The sequence below is a fragment of the Hyperoodon ampullatus genome (genome assembly GCF_949752795.1).
Source record: "Hyperoodon ampullatus genome assembly, chromosome: 1".
NCBI classification, from domain to species: Eukaryota; Metazoa; Chordata; class Mammalia; order Artiodactyla; family Ziphiidae; genus Hyperoodon; species Hyperoodon ampullatus.
In genome coordinates this window covers 156,757,925-156,780,178 of record NC_136914.1, presented here as the reverse complement: position 1 = coordinate 156,780,178, position 22,254 = coordinate 156,757,925, and the positions used below count along the sequence as shown (strand labels likewise).

The 22,254-nt window shown below is 38.7% G+C and overlaps 1 protein-coding gene across 2 annotated transcripts in view; it reads right to left on the bottom strand.

The window, feature by feature from the left end:
- Nucleotides 1-22,254, bottom strand: part of PAPSS1 (3'-phosphoadenosine 5'-phosphosulfate synthase 1) — a gene marked incomplete at its 5' end in the record, with an annotated part of 109,291 nt that overhangs the window by 46,145 nt on the left and 40,892 nt on the right. For both annotated transcript variants that reach the window (XM_079699673.1, XM_079699672.1), the window contains 4 exons: nucleotides 730-865; nucleotides 3,953-4,158; nucleotides 6,770-6,881; nucleotides 9,308-9,421. In XM_079699673.1, the coding sequence (XP_079555799.1) occupies nucleotides 730-865; nucleotides 3,953-4,158; nucleotides 6,770-6,881; nucleotides 9,308-9,421 (568 nt within the window). The remainder of the gene's footprint in view (nucleotides 1-729; nucleotides 866-3,952; nucleotides 4,159-6,769; nucleotides 6,882-9,307; nucleotides 9,422-22,254) is intronic.

Sequence of the window (22,254 nt, the reverse complement as noted above, 5' to 3'; positions counted from 1 at the left end):
TCTGTAGTGGGTGAGAATTCACTAGCAGCATGATTATAGGAGGTTTCAAATTCTTCAGACCTTAAAAAACAGCCTCCTATAATCTACAGCGAATGCTGTGGCAGGCACCCGGAATTTGCAAGTGTGGGTGCACCAGTGTAAACACATCATTTACCTACTTCTGTGTAAAATATCTGCTAATCACAGATGTCTAATATAAAAATCCCTGTCCTGGGACACTTTCTAAGACAGTATTATAAAAAACAGCTTCTACAAACTCTCTATATTTACTGTTCCATTCTGTCCTAATCCAGAAATCTGAAATCATTATTAACCTACTCTACAACAACTTTTCCTGTTATTTGTTGACTGTCTCTCTCTTCTACACCATAAACTCCTGTCTTATTTATTTATGAATCCTCAGCACTTGGTACTCTGGCATATAAACATGCAAAACAAACACTTGCTGAATGAACAGCAAATGTGGTATTGTTGTTCTATTATTTTCTGCAGTGGTACGTTCCACTCCAATAAGACATTCTGGGATATAAAGCACACTGATATGAGTGAACTACACAGGTTGATGCAGATTGACTACCTTTCCTTACATATTCCATTGCTAACTAAATTTATCTTTACTCCTCATTCTGTCTTACATTTTAGCAAGCATTGGAAAAAATCTTCAAGAACCTCCCCATCAAGGAGAAACTCCAAGTAATCCCATGTTAGATAATTAGGTCCATGTCTTACCTGCATTCATATCTTTAAACTTCTGCTTTAGCTCAGTAGGAGTAAAACGGTACTGATCAAGACCATCATTCCAATAAATTCGGTCCAAGACTTGAAGATCTCCTCCAATCAGCCAATCTCCTTGTTCCATAACCATCTAATGGCAAGAGAAAGAAAATAATTTTTTTTTAACAGGAACCAATATCAAAATAAGTAAGAACATTTCTCTCATACAAGCTAAATATACCTGTAAACTACTCTCTTCTTAAGGTCAGTGGTAAATCTGTTTGGTTTATCAACTGAACTGGCATTAGAGATGCTGTAGAATTAGAATATATTTTATAATTTTGCAAAGGATTTGTGACGCAGCTATTATATTTGCATATGAAATGCAAACAAAATCAGAATGAATAATTACTTTTTTAAGTAACCAAAACATTCTTTTCATTGCTGTTGTATGTTGATTAACAGAAAAGTGTGTAAGCCTGGGTCACCCTGCCCTCTTGTGTTCTCCAATCCTAAACTTTTGAGCAATTAAAGTAATGATGATGGAGCTGAACACAAATTCATGCCTTCCAATCTCCACACCGCCTCAAATTTCTTTCTGCTCCACTCGTGTCCTTTCTCTGCATCTGAGAGAAGATATACCCTCTAGGACCCATCCATTTTTGCAATGCAGCTCAAGCTCTTCCCCCACGGCTTCAACTTACCTGCTAACAATGCACCTCAACTGCGTAGTCACTTCCTGCCTGCTCTCCCTCACTAGTAGGTCTCTACCCATCCACCAAACCACTCATTCAACAAATTCACTGAGGACTGGTATGTGTCAGGGCCTATGCTAGGCACTGGGAAATACAGCAGAAAACGAGAGAGAAAGATCTTACTTCAATGGAGCTTATATTTTAGTGGGCGAGACAGAGGAGAAACCAGAGAAATATCAGCTAGTGATAAACGTTGCAGAGAAAACAAACAAGGCACTGGAACACAGTGCCCAGGGAGTACAGTGAATGGCATTTAAGAGAAAGGAGTTAGTAACTGCCTCTCTGAGGAAGGTGACATTTAACCTGAGAGGATGAAAAGGAACTCGTCACAGAGGTAAAGTAGTTCATGCAGAGGGACACCAAGTGCAAAGTCCTGGCGCAGAAACACGTTTCTGTCTTTGAGGAACAGAAAGAAAGCTAATGTGGCTAGAAGGTCAGAAAGGCCAAAGCAAGGAGAGGGGCAGCGGTAGTGGAAGAAGGCCAGGGTCGGATCCCACAGGGCCCCACAGGTTTTATTCTGATTACAATGAGCAGCCACTGGAGAGTTTTAAAGGGGGCAGTGATATGTTCAGATCTATATTTTTAAAAGACTCACTCTGGCTGCACTAGGAGAATGGATTTCAATGGGTATGACAGGAAGCAGGACTCCAGCCAGGAGACCGGGAGGGCATGGCCGGTACCGGGGGGCATGGGGCTGGAAGAGGGACACCCTGCTCTAGACCAGCCGGCTGGCTTCTTAAATCACCACGTCGTTTGTGACCCTGTCAAATCTGCCTGCCACCTCTCTGTTCCTAGGAAGGCAGAGCAGCATAGGGGAAAGAGCACAGAAGACCTAAGACAGACTCTAATCCTGACACCTCACAGGTACCTCTGCAGCTCTGGGCAAGTTGAACCTACTCTAAGACTCCTCAGAATAAAGAAAATAACCTTGTCTGCTTCTAAGGGTCACTGTAAGGACTGAAAAGCAGAAACGTGGTTGAAAAGCATAAATACATGTAAATTGTTATTATGACTGAACAAAATTTTAACACCTTGGAGTAGAAACTGAAGCCCAAGGTCCTCTCTCCCACTGGACCACCAACTCTCTCTCAAACGCACGGAGTCTTCACGCCCCCTGCCCCAGAAACCTGGGAAGCCGTTTCTTACAGCTCCCTCCTATCCAACTGCTACTGGTTCCTCAAGGCTGCACACCAAGTACTAACTAACCTCAGAAGTCTTATAGACTGCTCTAAATAAAAGTGGCACACAATATAAACAGCATTCACATATGTTCAGTGATTAAAAAATGTCTCCTCCAATGAATTCATACAAAAAGTACTCTCTAGTGGTAGGGATTACATAGTACGTGAAGCTCTACATAAACCAATAATGACTTTCTGCTAAGGATTATGGAAGATGGCTTTAAAGCCCAAGGTCTTGGATTCAAATCAGACCCTCATCCCAACCATAAGCTGCAAAACTTTGGCCAAGAACATATATCCCCCATAAAGTCTCAATTTCTCCATGTGTAAGATGGAAATACCACCCATCCTATAGGTCTGCTATGTGGTTCAAAAAATTTACATAAGCATGGTTTGTAAACTATGTTATTTGTTATTAATAACTGTAGAATTTTAATGCTGAAGGAATGTCTGACACCGTTAGTTCAACCTCATTTTATAAAACAATATATTTGCCCGTTTTTTAAGTTTATCATTTTTTTGTCCTACATAAGACAATGAAATGAAATTTAACACACTTCCATGATCTAAACAGATGTTATATAAAGTTTCTAGGTAAAGCTACTAAAATTTCACTTAGTTTCTTTTTTTTTTTTTTTCGGCTGCACCATGCAGCCTGCAGGATCTTAGTTCCCCGACCAGGGGTCCAATCAGGGCCCTGGCAGTGAAAGCGCTGAGTCTAACTACTGGACTGCCAGGGAACTCCTTCGCTTAGTTTCTTTAAAAGTTCAAAGTCTACTTTAAAACAAATGACAGAAATGTGACTTCAGTGATAATGTTTCACATACAATACATAAAATACATGAGGCCCTTTGGGGAGACCAATTAAAAATTTCACTGCTTTCATACCAGAAACACAATGTTCAATTAAAAGCCCACATTGGATAAAATCACCCAGCGTGGGCTCCCATAGCACCCTGCCATCACATCCTACCTGTAAGTACAAGATCAATGTCTGCGCCCACCACGAGACAGCATGCTCCAAGCATATAAAGATTGCCCCTGCCGTGCACATCAGCCCTATATACCCAGCATTAGCACCTAGCTCAGTGCCTGGTGTAGAGTAGATGTTTAAAAAATATTTGCTGAATATTTATGTGGACCAAACAACAAAACCATATGCTCATCACACTAAGTTCCAGCCTTGATTCTGCAAAATATTAACAGTTCCAATGGCATAATTGATATACAGGTAATGCCTCACATTTCAGCACAAACATTATTGGCAAATCAAGATAAAATGCAGCAAGGTTTACTCAGGACCTTGATGTAGGGGTGGTTCTTGCATGTTGTTCCCCACTGCCTGGCACAGCGCTCCTCCTTCCTGTGCTCAAAAAACTCTGGATTGCGAAGAATAGCCACGCGGCGGCCCTCGTACATCAGAGCAAAAGCCGTGCAGCCGTCCAGCCTCTCTTTATCTTCCTGAGTAGCTGTCAGAACTATCGGTACTGACAAGTTAATGACACCCCCTGCAGGGCACAAAAGAACATAAAGCACACAGCTTGCATTACTCAGCGGGCCTCACATCTACCTTTCACACTTCAGTAGACACTCTTCAAATAATAAAAGATTTATTGCTCCAGTGACAGTGTTTCCACTGGTACCTGGCACAGAAAAGCAGGGAGAGAACAAGCAACAAACCCAGAGTTGAAAACAAAACAAAACAGCAAAAATTAAGAACCTCAACACTGTGCAGCAATACTCCTCACAACCACTCATGAAACTGTCTTTAGGGGTAAGAATCACAGAAGTTTAAGAAACTGTTGAGTAAGGAAGAATCAGCTGGCTAAGCCTAACATCACCAAAAATATATGAGTAAGACAAAGAATTATGCTTCACGGCCTTTACAGGAAAAATATTATAACTGATACTGCTGACAACTACATTTTGAGTGGCAAGTTGGTTAAGTAACTTGAGTATACTTGGTATACCTGGATATCCTTGAGAGAGGAAGACGAAAACACTCAAAAAGTTTTTGTTTTTTGTTTTTTAATCAGAATGGAACTGATGCTAGCTATCACTGGTCAAGAGATAAAGGTAGTAAATAATCAGTGGCTCCATTCAAACCAAAATATGTTGCCAGGGCTTCCCTGGTGGCGCAGTGGTTGAGAGTCCGCCTGCCGACGCAGGGGACACGGGTTCGTACCCCGGTCCGGGAAGATCCCACATGCCGCGAAGCAGCTGGGCCCGTGAGCCATGGCCACTGAGCCTGTGCGTCCGGAGCCTGTGCTCCGCAACGGGAGAGGCCACAACGGTGAGACGCCCGCGTACCGCCAAAAAAAAAAAAAAAAAAAAAAAAAATAATGTTGCCGGTGAGACCAAAGGCACATTCTCAGTTCCCAACCTTTCAAGCTCTGAAAGTGTTTTTTTCTTTCCTATTCGTCATGTGCAAGTTAGAAAAATAAAATACACCCTCAAATTCATATGTGGGTATTATTTACATATCAAAGAGAAACCACACTTTTTGGGAAATCATGGCATGCCTTCTTTGGGCAAAAGGCGTCAACAAAATCAATGATAACAGTTTGGCTGTTTTAAAATTACCACCATAAGGTGGAGTTCAAAATGGAAAATTAATAGGTAGATTTACACCACACCCAAGACTAAGTCATTACTAAGGAGGCAGTCCACAAAGACTTTACCATTATTTCCAAGGAAGAAAATCAAGAAGTAAAATTTAATTCTTCTGTTAAAGGTTCTTGAGAACAATGAGTAGGAATTACATTTTCTAGTATCTATTTTACGCCCCAGTCAAAAGAAGTTATAACACAGAAGAACGTGGTCTCAACTTTGCAGGGTTCTATGACTTTTTTTTAAAATTGAAGTATTATAGTTGACGTACAATATTATGTTCGTTTCAGACGTACAGCATAGTGATTCAACATTTAAACATATTAAGAAATGATCACCATGATAAGTCTAGTAACCATCTGTCATCATACAAAATTATTACCATATTATTCCTTATGCTGTATATTATATACCTGTGACTTATTTATTTTATAACTGGAAGTTTATACACCTCTTAATCCCCTTCACCTATTTAGCCTACCCCCACCCCCTTCTGGCAACCACCAGTTTGTTCCCTGTATCTACAAGTCTGTTTTTGTTTTGTTTGTTCTTTTGTTTTGTTTTTTAAATTCCACATATAAGTGAAATTATATGGTATCTATCTTTCTCTGTTTGACTTATTTCACTTAGCATAATACCCTTCAGGTCCATCCATGTTGCAGCAAATGGCAAAAGTTCATTGTTTTTTATGGCTGCATAGTATTCCATTGTACACACACACACACACACACACACACACACACACACACACACACCACATCTTCTTTATCCATTCACCTATTGATGGGCACTTAGGTTGCTTCCAAATCTTGGCAATTGTAAATAATGCTGCAATGAACATATGGGAACATATATCTTTTCTAGTTAGTGTTTTTGTTTTCTTCACGTAAGTACCCAGAAGTGGAATTGTTGGATCATACAGCATAGTTCTTTAACATTTAGCAATATTTTCTTTATTGTAGTAAATTAATCTTACCAACAGTATACAAAGTTTAAGGTAGCTGGAATGTAATTACAATACCCTAAATATCCATTTCTTTGGCAATTTTTTTTTTTTAGTGTTTTAAAAGAGTAGGAAGAACCATCCTTTTAACCACCTATTTCAGGACTCCTTAACTTGGGACTCCCTGATTCCTTGTTAGAACACCTGGCTTAAGCAAGTATGGGCTTCAGCACAGCACAATTAGTAAGTATGTACACTTCCTGGGGAGAGGCTTTTTACCATGATCAGGTGGATATGGCATAGGGAAACTGTATTTGTTTTTTAAATCCATTTTCAGCCCTAATCCCCAGGTTGTCCTTCTCCCCCTGCAATAAGTCACAATCAAGAAAACTAAAAATGGAAAGATCTCATGATACATTTAAAATATTCAGTACTGATATAATCTAGTCTTTAAGTGCTATCTCCATTAGATGTTACCAGTACTCTCTATAAATAGTGACGAATCCCTGCAACTGTGTGCTTTCTTTTCCATACTCAATGTACTTGAATATTTTAAAATGTCTTACCATCCAGAAGACAATCGAAATGAAGACACTGCAAGTACTCCCTCTCTCTCATAAAGCCATTCAGCGGGGTTGCCCAGCCTTCTGCCAAAACCTGCACCCACTGCATATCCACCTAGTAAATGAGACAGTAAAGAAAAATGCTCTATTTCATGTACTTATGAACAAAAGCACTAATGGCTTTTTGGAGTTTAATTTTGAAAGCAATGGAAACGAACTTCTCAAGAATGTTTATAGATTTTACAAATCTAATCAACAATAAGGGCACTAGGAAAGTATGTATTTTTCTTAATAAATTTGAATAACATTAGGCTTCCCAACATTTCTAGTAAGAATAGCATCTCCTAAACCAGTGGTCCTCAAACTTTAATATGTATTAAGAAACCTCTGGAAGGCTTGTTAAATGAAGACTGCTCCACCCCCCAGTTTCTGATTTAGCTGGTTTGCTGTGGCACAAGGATTTGTATTTTTAACAGGTGCCCAGAAAATGCTAACAATGATGGTCTGGAAACTACACTCTGACAACCACTGTCCTGAACTAAAACAAACTTTAGATAAAAATATTTACCAAAAAAAATCTCTCACCAATGACAGAGTACCCTTCATTTTACAAACACTATATTATTTCTTGAACTTTAAGATTTCTAGTAGATCCCATCAGAATATTAAAGAATTGATGAATTAATGCAAGCTGGATATGCTCATTTTTTAACTGTGTGTGTGTGTGCGTGTGTGCGTGTGTATATAAATATATATATATATAGGTATACCTGGATATGCGAATCATATGAGAAAAGATAAAGTACCTGGCCAAGAGGTGTGCATTATGATGTGACTTACCATGTATTCCCAAAGTATTAGGTTGGCATGTTCCGCTGAAAAATCAAATAATGGTAAAGCATTCCCTTCCTTCAATTCACAGGAAAAAATTATATTCGTGCACCAAATTGTTTCACTTTCAAGTTCTCCTCTTACTAATTTTTCCTAAACCTTTGACAATGGCCACTATTCTTCTCTATTGGAATCTAATTCTAGATGGTATCTATTATGGACTGAATGTTTATGTCCCCCAGAAAATATGTTGAAGCCCTAACCCCCAATGTGAATGTATTTGAAGACAGGGCCCTGAAGGGGTGATAAAGAATAAATGAGGTCATAAGCGTGGGTCCCAACCCAATAGGTCTGGTGCCCTCATAAGAGAAAGAGACACCAGAGCTCCCACACACACCCTGTGAGGATAAGGTAAGAAGGCGTCTGACAGCAAGTCAGCAAGGGAGCCTCGCCAGGAAACAAACCAGCCAGCACCTGGATCTTGGACTTTTTAACTTACTGAACTATGGGAAAATAAATTTCTGTTGTTTAAGCCATCCAGGGTATGGTATTTGTTATGGCAGCCTAGCATACATTATGTGACGTAACCTAATTTTTTAAATTAATTACTTTGCATACTGCTGTGCAAAGAACAAACTACCATATTGAAAAAAAGATCACATTTAGAAAAAGCAGCTGTTTTTCTGGGTTATAGAGTCTAACTGACCTGGATTCATATGCATTCATTCTCAGTTTCGTTCTCTCTCTCTCTCTCTCCCCCCTTCCCTCCTCCCTGTCCTGTCTGTGTGTGTCTGTGTGTGTGTGTGTGTGTTTGTGTGTTCGTTCATTTGATGCACAGTCTGTCAGTGACAAAATCTGTTGTTCCTTTGCAAAGTCAGCTTTGAGTGGCTCTGCTCTCCAACTCTCCCTCTCTCTGCTCCCCTGCAGCATGTCTTAGCTTCTGGTCAGAAACCCAATCACACAAATCACCTAGATAATGTACTCCTATCAGGAATTTGAGTAAGTCTTTGAAGAGTCTTCCTCTGACCTCAGAAGGGTTGGGGGTTTATTTTTCTTTCTCCTTACTTGCACATTTGGCACCTCCCTGGGTGTCCAGGATTTTAACTATATTAAAAGAAAGGCTGAGAAATTCTAGTCCTGGTCCACGTTCTTATGCCTAAATCTCTCCATTTTTAAAGTATATCTGAATGACACAATTTAAAATTCTCTAAGATTTGAAAGTGATAAATTATAGCTGCCATTGTCATATCTAGTTTAACTAAGCAGTTTTTTATTGGGAAAAACACCTAATGCTATTATTAGAGATAAGATACACAACAGAATTATTCTTCACAATATAAGAAAGGGAAAGTCAGGGTTTTGACAAGGGATTAGGAAACATGTTTAAAGGAAAAAAATGTTCATTTAAATTATTTAATTATTAACCTTTTAGAACCCATTCCTTCTGATAAGCCTAAAAATCTTACATAATCTTTGTTCTTTGATATTTCATAATAAATAAATATTATGACTAAAATGAAATCAAAGCCATGGTAATTTGGAAATATGGTTTTACAAATTAAACATATTTCCCATCCCTGGGAATTGTGATATACACAACTACCACTATCACCCACACCCTCAAACACAAAAATAAAATCACAAATTCTATAGACTAACAACTATACATAAGGTTAAATCACTCAGTAGGAAAAGGAACAAAGTACTCACTTTATTAATTTTCAATGCTGGTAATGTTTCTGCATCTGTTTTTGCCAAATGAAGTTTATTTTCTGGCACATACAGTTCTTTCACTTCATAAGAGGCATCCACAGGTACAATATCCTATACATACACAAAAGTACAGTTAAATGTTTGATTCAACAATTTAGCTTTCTCCAAAGGGCATCTTAATGAAGAAAATTAACATTTCAAAATGAGACTTAAAAAACGAAGTATAAGGGCTTCCCTGGTGGCGCAGTGGTTGGGAGTCTGCCTGCCAATGCAGGGGACACGGGTTCGAGCCCTGGTCTGGGAAGATCCCACATGCCGCAGAGCAACTAGCCCCGTGAGCCACAAATACTGAGCCTGCGCGTCTGGAGCCTGTGTTCCGCAACGAGAGGCCGCGATAGTGAGAGGCCCGTGCACCGCGATGAGGAGTGGCCCCCACTTGCCGCAACTAGAGAAAGCCCTCACACAGAAACGAAGAGCCAACACAGCCATAAATAAATGAATAAATAAATGAATAAATAATTGATTAATTAAAAAAAAAAACAAAAAAAAACGAAGTGTAAGAGAGGGATTTAATGCTGTACCTCCCAATCAATTTTCCTAGTGACAGCTGGTCTACTTGCAAGCAGGTAACATCCCACATGCAAGACTTCATTAATTGTAATCTCCCACTATCTAGTGAGATAGAAATTCCTGGAATGTGTCATAAGTCAAGATCATGCAGCTGCAAAGAAGAGGTGACCTCAAGTAAGGGGTAATGATAAAAATAATTTGGAAACAAAGAAATAAACAAAAAAAAGCACTCTAAACATAATCATTATTTTCTGTAACATATTATAAAACCATTTCATTCCAGCTTCCACATGCATCTTTGTCACCACTGTCACTAAAGCCACCTTCTTAGTCATGTAACACAGTATTCCAGAGCACGTCAGCTCTACTCCCACCACTGCAGTTTGAGAAACAGCACTCTCTGATGTCTTAACGAAATGTAGTCCGGAAATTTTAACCAAACTTCCTAGTATTCATTTATATCACACTGCACAGCATGCAGGATCTTAGTTCCCTGACCAGGAATCAAAGCGGCGCCCGCTGCAGTGGAAGAGCAGAGTATTGTTTTTTTTTAACATCTTTATTGGAGTATAATTGCTTTACAATGGTGTGTTAGTTTCTGCTTTATAACAAAGTGAATCAGTTATACATATGAAGGGTGGAGTCTTAACCACTGGACCACCAGGGAAATCCTACTAAATGTGTTTAATTACTTTAAAATTTTCCAGTCAAATCAATCAAGTAATCTCTATAAGCATACAAAACTGGCACTGATTAAGGGTTTTCCATATGTATCCAAGCAATAATTTCTTATGCAAAATAAATTAATTCTCAAGAGAATAAGAAGACAAGCCACAGACTGAGACAAAATATCTGGAAAAGGCATATCTGAAAAAGGACTGTTACCCAAAATATACAAAGAACTCTTAAAACTCAACAGTAAGAAAAGAACCCTATTAGAAAATGGGCCAGAGACCTGAACAGACAACTCACAAAAAGGATACACAGATGACAAATAAGTATATGAAACGATACTCTACATCATATATCATCAAGGAAATGCAATTTAAAACAACGAGATACCACTATTAGAATATACTTATTAAAATGACCAAAATCCAAAACACTGACCACATCGAATGCTGACAAGGATGCGGAGCAACAGGAACTCTCATTCACTGGTGGTGTGAATGCAAAATGGTACAGCTGCTTTAGAAGACAATCTGGTGATTTCTTACAAAGCTAAACATACTCTCACCAAATAATCCAGCCATCATGCTCCTTGGTATTTACTCAAATGAGGTGAAAACTTACATCCACCTGCACACAGATGTTTATAGCAGCCTTACTCATAATTGCCAAAACTTGAAAGCAACCAAGAAGTCCTTTAGTAGATGAATGGATAAACTGTGGTACATCCAGACAATGGAATATTAATTATTCAGCACTAAGAAGAAATGAGCTATCAAGCCATGAAAAGACATGGAGAAAACTTAAATGCAGACTACTAAGTAAAAGAAGCCCATCTGAAAAGGCTACACATTGTATGATTTCAACTATGTGACATTCTGAAAAGGCAAAACTATGGAGACAGTAAAAACACTGGTGGTTGCCCAGGGTTACAGGGGAGGGGAGAAGGGATGAATAGGAAGAACACAGGGGATTTTCTAGGGCAGTGCAACTATCCTCTATGATACTACAATGGTGTATAAATGTCATTACACATTTGTCAAAACCCATAGAAGGTTCAACGCTAATGTAAACTATGAACTATGGATGATAACAATGTGTCAATGTAGGTTCATCCATTATAACAAAGGTACCACTCTGGTGAGGGACACTGGTAGCAGGATAAGCTGTGTGTAGCAGGGAGTGGAGCCATGGGAGTTCATTCTCTATACTTTCCACTCAAGTTTTGCTGTGAACCTGAAACTGCTCTAAAAAATAAAACCCATTTTAAAAAATGCATAACAACAGAAAAAGTAATTCAAAATGAATATTAATGGAAGAACCAGGTGTTTAAGGACAATACCTACTACTTTTAGAAAGAAAAAGTTTGAGAAGAAACTTCAACTTACATTTGGACTTTGATTAATATCTTCAGTAGTGGAAAAAAGCAGAGTCAGATATGTGTCTCAAAGCTAGACGATCTCATGAAAGCCTGAGTGCTACCACTCAAGCAGTCCGTATGGGTTCTGAGAATCTAGAAAGAATTATTCTACTACATTTTTCTGACGTTCTGTTCCCTCAAAGATGGAGCAGCACTGGCTAAATCATGTACCAGAATCAAGCTCCTCCTACCAGTAAATTCAAGGCCTCTGATCTTTCTCATGAAAAACCCAAGAATGAATAAGAAGAGTAAACATGAAGGAAAAAAGAAAGAAATAATAAAATTAAAAGACATAAATAAAGAAGCACTGCTTACTACCATACCACGTTCAGCTAGGTCTCTGGAGGCCCTTTGTTCTTTGAGCATCCCACTACTCACGGGAAAGTAGAAAGTGTGTGTTAAGCACAAACTCTGCACAGCACAGGGCACTTCATAAACCTTCCAGACCGCCTTCTGCAATTAAGCCTGCAGTAGGTACCCACAGCAGAAGGCTATTTATTGTATTTACTAACGGTAAACACTACATGAGTGCATCAAAGAATAATGATGAAGGAAGAGAGACAGCTTCCACTGGCTGCCTCAATTTTCTCTTTGTAGATGTAAATACTGTACAACCTTGTAAAGACTCTTTCTTAAATCTACAAAGAGAAATAGCTTAAGGTAGTCCATTCTGTACCTCCTAACTCCAGGAATTATTTTTAATACATTTATTTTAAATTATAAAACAGCAATAAAGAGAATGTGGAAAGGAGAAAAACCCATCACCTTATACATGGCTATTATTGTCATTTCTGTATATTCCCCTCCAAGCGTTTTTCACCCATGGGCATTACAGGGCAACTGGTAGCTTCAGCATTTTACAAAGGCTATTACTCCATCAACCAGAAAACAGAAATTCAGAATCAACTTTTCCCAGAACAGTATGATGTGCATTAAGTGAACTGCACACACTCCCTTTATGTTCAATTAGCTTCTTGGACATGTAAAGCTCTGAAAGGTACCTTGAGGAACACACATTTTTGTAAAATAAAGAATTTAAGTCTTTCACACTAGGAACAAATGCTAAATTAAATTACACAAAAAGTCAGGCATTCATTAGGGCTTTTGTGAGAAAGAGTATGGTAAAGTTTCACAAGTGTAAAATTTCACACTTGAAATTAAATATCTGCATTAATCACAAAACATTAGAGACACAACATTTTCAAAACCAAAAAGAGCTACAAGAAAGCAACACAGGTCTATAGGTCAGTTATTTCTGATTTTTGTACTTAAGACCTGAGTTCAGATTCTAACAGTGCAACCTTGAGCAGGTTATCTAACATTTCTCACCTTGTCTCTGTCTCAGCTGTTTAACAACACTGCCACCAAAAAGTTTGTGTGTGTGTGTGTATGTGTGTGTGTGTGTGTAGTTACAGGGCTGCTGTGACAAATGACTTAAAGTATGTAAACTGCGGGGCTCACATTTACTGGATGCTAACAACAATACCAGCAATGTTCTAAGGGTTTCACGTGAATTAATTCATTTAATTTTCATGCAATCCTACCTATGAAAGTAGAAGAAACTATTGCTATCCTCCTTTTACAGATGAGGAAATTAAGGCTCAGGAGAGGTTAATAACTTGCCCCAAATCCCTGTTGTACCGTGTTCCAATGTGCTTACCACACAAATAAATACTCAATAAATAATAGTTATAGTGTGCTTGCTACATGCCAGGAACTGTTCTAAGCACTCTACATTTATTAATAGAATCCTCAGTACAATTCTGAGACAGGTACTATTTTTATTTCCCATTTCACAGATGAGAGAATTGAAGCCAGAGAAATCAGGTTATTTTTTCCAAGGTCGTACAGTTAATTGATAAGTGTTGGAACTGGGATTCCAACTCAGGTCCCAACACTATGCTCCTCCAAATAAAAAAACAAATTTTTAAAAATAAAAATTAAAAGAAAAACCTTTACTGTTTTTCCCATAAAACTAAGTTATAAAACATTTTGCCACATAAATTGTTCTTAGTTTACTTTCATGATTTTATTAAACATTTACAATTCCCAGCGTTTCTGGTCAGTGTGTGATCTTTCTGTGTTAATAAAGTCCTAGACAAAAAGTAAAGATATTCAACATTTCAGTTACATCTAAACATTTCTATTAATAACAAGTGAACGATTTTCAACCAACTTTCTCAAACTCCATCACTGTGAATAAATTGAAAACCTCCACTTCCACCACTTGAGACCCCTTAGAACTTTGAAAACCAGAATCACAGTCTGGGAATAAATGACACAGGAACTCCAGGGAAGAGAAGAATTTCACAGATACAAACAACTCTACGTAAAGCTTTCTTTGCCATCTCTGAAGCCTATATTATTTTGTAAGGATGAGATGCCTTTTTTGTGATGGTGTTGACTACTCTCCCCCACACCCCATTTACCACTAATAGCTGTCAACAATCTTGGAGGGTCAGAGGAGCGCATCCAACAGACTAAATCTTTTCATCTCTGTTGGACGCAACAGGGCATTTTTAGCTGGTTTCCTAAGCCATCATCACTAGAGTCAGCTCACAAATACTAATGAATAGCAGCAGTGCACACTGCCCACTGTAATGCTCCCAGCACAAGGCTGGGTGTGTCTCCGCCTTGCCTCCACCCTGGAATCTCCCCTTCTGTAGAACGCCACGACACTGGAGTGTACACTCAGGTATGTGAATCTGCTCCCTCTGAAGAGACTCTGTTCAAAGTAAGAACTGAGAACCAACAAATGTTTCCTTCTATACATCGTGTCTATTTCCTTCCAACCACACCCTAAGTTAAAAAACAAGTGTACAGTTTGTGAGTAAATCCAAGAGAACTAGTTTGAACATGAGAGAGTGGTATCTATATTATAAAACCAACCAAATTATTTTTTTAATGTTCTGTACACTAATAATGCCTTAGCTTTAGTAATGCATGTTAGTAATGTGCTGCTTTGTATGCATGAACATAGAGGCTATAATCACTTTTTTTTTTTAATTTTTATTGGCCATGCCACATGGCTTGCAGGATCTTTGTTCCCCAACCAGGATTCAAACCCGTGCCCCCCTGCAGTGGAAGTGTGGAGTCCAAACAACTGGACCGCCAGGGAATTCCCCTATAATCACTTGCTTTTCAAAAAGGAGGGAAGTCGTTTGAGAAAATAATTTTAAATAACATAAAATTTTATTGTTTAATATTTATAATTAAAATTTTATTAAAATTATTTAAGTATAAAATTGTTTTCATTACAAGCATGTCACAAAATTCTTCCCTTTTCAAAATTCACACCCTGCAATTATTTTAAACTGAATTTTAACCTCACAACTTAGATATAAAATTCTTCTGATATCTAACCAATGGCAAAATAAAGGTTCAAGAGGTTGCTACTGTTTTTCTCTTCTAAAAAGGTACATAAAGTGAGCACTTTTGGAATTAACACAAACATAGCAGGAGCCAACAGGAACATGGAACACATACTCAGAGGAAGCAAGTTCTCTGTGGATTGGACATGTAGAGAGAAGAGAACTATCAGGAAGACAAAAAGTTTTTAAAATGCAGACACAGCCAGTTCCTAGCACATTCTACTGACAAATAGTTTTCGTTTCCAAAACCACTACTGAACATCTAAAAGAGTCAAAACCACCTCAAAGTGAGACAAGAGATCTGGACAATAGAACATGAAGTCCCTGCCACATGAGCTACCCATTTTAGTTGGGATTCACTTGGATTCCCAGAGACACCGTCAGCTGTTAGAAAATAATGTGTTCTTCTGAAACCTGTACAAATAAAACCTTTTATTTAAGGAAATTTCCTTTAAAACAAAAATATCACAAGCCAGGTCAGGAACAAGTGTTCATGTACCTAACCCCTTACTTCCAGTTTTATGAGCTCCATAGTCACCAAGTATTTAAGGGTAGAGAGGAAACAGGGGTGCTCCTAGGAGTTCTCCTGAGTAGGGGGTCAGTAAACAAATTCACATGCTACCATTAATGAGGAAGGTCTAGAAATATTTTAAAATTTAATTTTAAAATGTAACATGGATACTCAAAACTTTTTCTTTTTTTTTTTTTTTGCTTGACTGACTAAATACAATCTAAGACCTAACATATGTTGTATCCATATCTTTGTTCAAAGAGAAAATTGTTTTTTCCTGGAAACTGGCCGGCAGAACAAACAACATTCACTACCTGAAAATAATAGTTCTTGCCTTCTCTTTCTAATCTTCCTGAAGAACTGTGAACAAGTTAATAAACACAGTGACTTCACATTTAAAATTTTTCCTTTAAGTATTTTCTGAACTTTTTCTTGAGCCAAATCTCAACAGATTTGAACACTAGAGCTCAATCATATTTTTATGAAACTATTAAATTTCTATTATCTAAGCTACATGCATCCAAAGCATGAACACTAACGACATACTGGCATCACTTTAAAACTGAGCTGCAAAGTCTGGTTTTACATGCAGTATAAAACCCATTTAGAGCACTAAACCACCATTTCATAGGAAGACAAACCTTTAAATAATTTATAGCACTACTAAATCTAGAGCTCCTAGTAGATTTAAAAACAGTATTTAAAATATCACTTTAGATTAAAACCATCAGCAAGAAGCCTACTTCTTTATGTCATAACCCGCCAAGTTAAAATGCAATACCAGCAGGCCATCTAGTGACCATTCAAGGGTTAGGAAAAAACTTAAATAAAAAACCCTCAGTATTTTCCAGTGTCTTCTATCTTCTTGGATAAAAATGTGCCAACTGAAGCATACTGAGAAAATAAAGATGCCCTGACAAAAATACTGAGAAATTAAGTATTTATTTAAATGACCACACTGCCTATACCAATTATACTACATAAGCCAGATCAAAAGAGAAATAAGACAATCCAGAGATGACAGAACCAAAATACCCATCATCCTAATACCCACTGTAGACCACACTAAAAATATTTTTTCCTGGACAATGAAAATCAATTCCATATCTTAATAATGATAAAATTTCATATTCTAAGGCAAATCAAGGAAAATTTAAACATGAAAAATTGTCACTGCCCTTTGACCTCTCTCCCCTCTACTGTGCATCGTGTATCTGCATTATGCATTGGCCTAACCTTCCCCAGTGGCAGAAATTCATGTTCAATCATAAAGAGCAATGTTCTCCTAGCACCAACAAGACAACTCCTTAAAAGATAACATTCCTTCTTGGGGACTTCCCTGGTTGGCGCAGTGGTTAAGAATCCACCTGCCAATGCAGGGGACACGGGTTCGAGCCCTGGTCTGGGAAGATCCCACATGCCACGGAGCAACTAAGCCCGTGTGCCACAACTACTGAGCCTGTACTCTAGAGCCCACGAGCCACAACTACTGAAGCCCACGCACATATAGCCTGTGCTCCGCAACAAGAGAAGCCACCACAATGAGAAGCCCGCGCACTGCAACAAAGACTAGCCCCCGCTTGACGCAACTAGAGAGAGCCCACGCACAGCAACCAAGGCCCAACACAGCCAAAAATAAATATATTAATTAATTAATTTTTTAAAAAAGATAACATTCCTTCATGATCTTGTAAGGGGCCACAATGACCCCCACTTTGTACTCACAGATCTGGATTGTGCAAACTATCTAGGTCATTTAATGTACAGCCCTCTGTCTCAAAAACCTATATAACTGTGCTTTGACCTTTAAGGGCAGAACAGTACTCAGAGCTTGCTGAGGGCCTGTTCCTGGGTTAATAAAATCCTCTATTTGACTCGAATAAAGTTTTCTATTTCTTTCTTAGATGGATTAATTTTTTGTCGACAGTAAAGAATGTTAAAGAAACAATACCTGGTAGAATTCATTTCAGAAGAGTCTCTCCAAAGTAATACAGAGCATCAGGCAGAAAAAATTCCACTTATCACCAGAGGAGGCAGCACTTGCCAAACACCTGAACCATCCTGGGACAAACAACTTCAACTCCCTGAATCTGTTTCCTCATCAGTAAAATGAGGAAAATTATAACTACTTCTCAAAGTTTTAACAAAAATTAAATGCAATAATGCTGGGCTTCCCTGGTGGCGCAGTGGTTGAGAGTCCGCCTGCCGATGCAGGGGACACGGGTTCGTGCCCCGGTCCGGGAGGATCCCACATGCCGCGGAGCGGCTGGGCCTGTGGGCCGTGGCCGCTGGGCCTGCGCGTCCGGAGCCTGTGCTCCGCAACGGGAGAGGCCACAACAGTGAGAGGCCCGCGTACAGCAAAAAAAAAAAAAAAAAAGCAATAATGCTACTGAAGGGGCTACCAAAGGCTTTGCACATGCTAAGAGTTCTGCTCTTCCATCTCTACCTGTGCCATTCCCTGCCAGCACTCACAATTATATTCTTAGACATAATGCTAGTCAACGCAGAACCTCTAATCTTCACATCCCCACTCAAAGCACACACTAGACAGCTATGGAGATTTGGTTACTATTCCCTGAAAACACCACTGCACTCGACATCTTCATCCCCTCCACCCACAATCTATATTTGTGATATTAACTCTATCATGTGAGCTCACATAACCCACCCTTGGAAAACCTAACAAATATCTTTGTGGAACTTCCCTGGTGGTGCAGTGGTTAGGACTCCAAGTTCCCAATGCAGGGGGCCCAGGTTCAATCCTTGCTCAGGGAACTAGATGCCCCATGCATGCCACAACCAAGAGTTCGCATGCCGCAACTAAGGAGCCTACGAGCCGCAACTAAAGGAGCCTGCCTGCCACAACTAAGACCCGACACAACCAAAAAAATAAACAAATAAATAAATAAAATGTTTTTTAAATGTCTTTGTGATGACAATGAAGTTGAATTGCACTGGCTACCCCTGGACCACCAGAGAGAAGGAGCTTGTTAGGAAAAGCACGTTACACTAAGTCACCTTGCGATAAGGGTGCAGCAGGCAAAGAAACTCCTTGTATCACCAACTAACCATAAACTCTGAGCTGAACATCAGGTGTGCACTGGTTTCCCCATGTATCCTAATGTTCACCTGAGATTCAACTTTGTGAGAAAATCAAAGGAGAATAAACGCCAGAACAGAAGTAGTTGGGTATGTGTGCATATTTCTTCCTTCAATTGTACTTTTAAATTCTATATCATGTTATAAAAGAAAAAAAAGAATTTATATAGTCATTCTAGTTTATAAATAATGGTAGTAAGGACCAAAAATTTAGGTCCATGAGGCAGGAATCTGTACTGTCTAATTCACTGCCACATCCACAGTGGTTTACAACAGTGCCTAGCATGTATGGCACTAGGTATTTGTTAAATTAACTCACAGGATCAACCAGTACAAACAGAAATACATACTTTCAATGGGAAGTGAAGTCATTTACTTAGGAAAGCATATAACTGAAATCTTTTCAGGGTGGTTCCCAAAAAAGCAATTGCATTAAGGAGGCATTTACATTTATTCTTTTGTCACCACCCAGCTTTAGAATAAAAATGAGTAATTTTCAAAAGAAAATTTCCCTGTCTTAAACTAATATAACCAGAATACCTTTCTGGCCGTAAATTTAATTATATTGTACTTGAGTTGTAATAAGAACACTCTTCAAAGTAAAAGCCAGAGGCATATGAAAATGAATTCTAGGACTCCATGTACCTGGAATCCTAGGTATGGAGTCCAATAAGTTCATGAACAAGTTAGTTAATATCTCTGAAATACTTCACAGGTTTACTCTGTGAATAAAATCAGACAACATACACAAAGTACTCAGTGCAAAGACCAAGTAGGAAACCACCAAAGTAATTCAAGTGAGAGGTGGTTAGAAGCTAAAGTAGGACAAAAGACCACTTCCCCTGAGATTCTAACAATCAAAGCAAATATTTTAAAAGACACAAAGTCCCACATACATGTCCCTTACAAGAAGTATTCACTAGATGTTAGTTTATCTATCCCTCTTTTTCAAAACCTTGAATGAAACTGTCCAATTATCAGATTGTCTAGCAAGAATAATATAGACTAATATCTGTATAAAAGGAAGAATAATAGGTATAATCATTAATTAGGAACAAACAAATTGGGAGCAAGGCATTAAGGCCACAGAGACTAAGGAAAGCAATGGCATCAAAAAAAGAAAAAAAGTAAACACTGTGGTGAAAGGCATAAGGACAATAATTTTTAAAAAAGCAGCTTGGAACCAAACTATGGAGAAGCTTGAACACAAATTACCTTAATTCTACAAACAATGGGGGAAAAAATCAATATATATTTTAGAGTAAAAAACAGAAAGGATTAGACTACACTTTAGAAATGTTATTCTGCCAACAATATAAAATGGAATAAAAGGCAGACAGGACTGGAGGTGGGGTGACCAATTGTACAGTGGCAGTCAACACTAAATTTTTTACCATTACAGGGGGAAAAAAAAGGCAAAGTCCTGTGCATAACAGACACCACATGAGCCTCCATTTTCATTTTACAGAATCATGGTTAAAAATAATTTAAGTCTAAATACAGTGAGGGATCTTGGATTGAATCCAAGAATAGGAAAGGATAATAGTGGAAAAGCTTGTGAAATCCAAATAAGTTTGTGCTTTAGTACAAAGTACCAAGCTTAATTTCTCAGTTTTGAGAAATGGTCTATGATCATGTAAGTTATCAACCTAAGAGGAAGCTGGGTGAAGGATATACAAGAACGCTCTGTAATATTTTTAGATTTACAGAAGAACTGCCAAATTTTCTCAAGATAAATTTCTCTTGAAAAACAACAAATCATCTTCCCACTACAAAAAAAAAAAAAAAAAGAAGAAGAAAGAAAAAAGTCTCTATGTAGGTAAAAGTGTCAAACTCAAAGGACGCAACTCTGAGTAGGGCCCCAAAGAAGTGTTTAGGAATTGAAGGAAAGAAAGAATGGAGGGAGGGTAGCCATCACACTCTAAGTTTAGTAATCTCTTAAGTGTCTGAACTATCTATAGCCCATAAAATGGCTTCTGAGATTCATGAGCCCCCTAAAATTTTATGAGAATATCTATGTGTATTTTTCTGAAGTTTTATAAAACACTTAAGAATCAGTAATTAGATACAAAAAACAGACAATCCAAACTAACAGAAAATAGAACTATTGGGAATTCCCTAACGGTCCAGTGGTTGAGACTCTGCACTTTCACTGCCATGGGCCAGGGTTCGATCCCTGGTCAGGGAACTAAGATCCTGCAAGCCGCACGGCATGGCCAAAAATAGAAAAATAAAAAAGAAAACAGAATTAAGTATAACTTTCTAACATTGATATGACAAATCTCAAGTTAAAAAAAAAGATAGGTTCAATATATAAGAAATGTAAACAAAACTACAATCTAAATATAAAGGAAAAATACTGAAAACACAGTTTCAATGAAAATGGCATAGAATTAATATTTATTGATTTCATACAAATTTATAACTATAAATAACCCCAAAAGAGTAAAAGTAGAGTAAGGATAGACAATTCACTGAAAATAAAACAGAGATTACACAACAGACCACCACCTAACAAACAGAAAGGCCAGCTAATCTATAAAATCAAACTTTCTTGAGCCCATCACAGAGCTGAGGTCCTAAAGCAGTAACATGAGCTGCTTCCAAAGAGTGACAAGTCCCACCAAGAAAAGTCAAGACATATGAATTATCTCCCTTTAGTAAAGCCTGGGAGGAAGAGATGGCTGCAAGAAAAGCAGGAAGAAGAAAACAGCTTTAAAGTTTTGAAAATTCTTCAAGGCTGAGTGTGGACTAGTGTGACAGGTGAGTATCACTGGGAACCCAGACGTGAGGAGCTCTGCGCCCACTCACAAGCAGGCCTACAGGAGGTATGCAGAAGGAACGTGAAGAGCAGGTCTGGAGACCAGAGCCCGCTCCCTCAGTGACGCACAAGCACAAAGCTCTGCCCACTCCCTGCAGCACTGTCTCATCCAAGACGAAAGCCTTAGGCTGATGGGGGAGGGCAGGAAACCACTTCCCACCCGACCCCTAGCCTCCCAGGGTCTGCTGTTTTGGGGGAGGGGTAGAAGCAAGTATGGCCTGCCAAAAGGAGGTGGAAGAAACTCTCTTGGCCCAGGATCCTGAACCGATACAAACCAGGGATCTGCACGTGAGGAGCAGAAAACTCACCCTCCAAGACCTCCCAGGTTCAAAGAGAGGCTGGCTACCGTGCAGGGAGGGGAAGCAACACTGAGAAAGACCCACTCCAAGATCCAGAAGCATAGGTCCTGCTTAAGACTGAATCTGGACCAGCAGAACTGAAAACCACCACTGCTCCCCCATCATGACCTTGGCACTAAGTAAT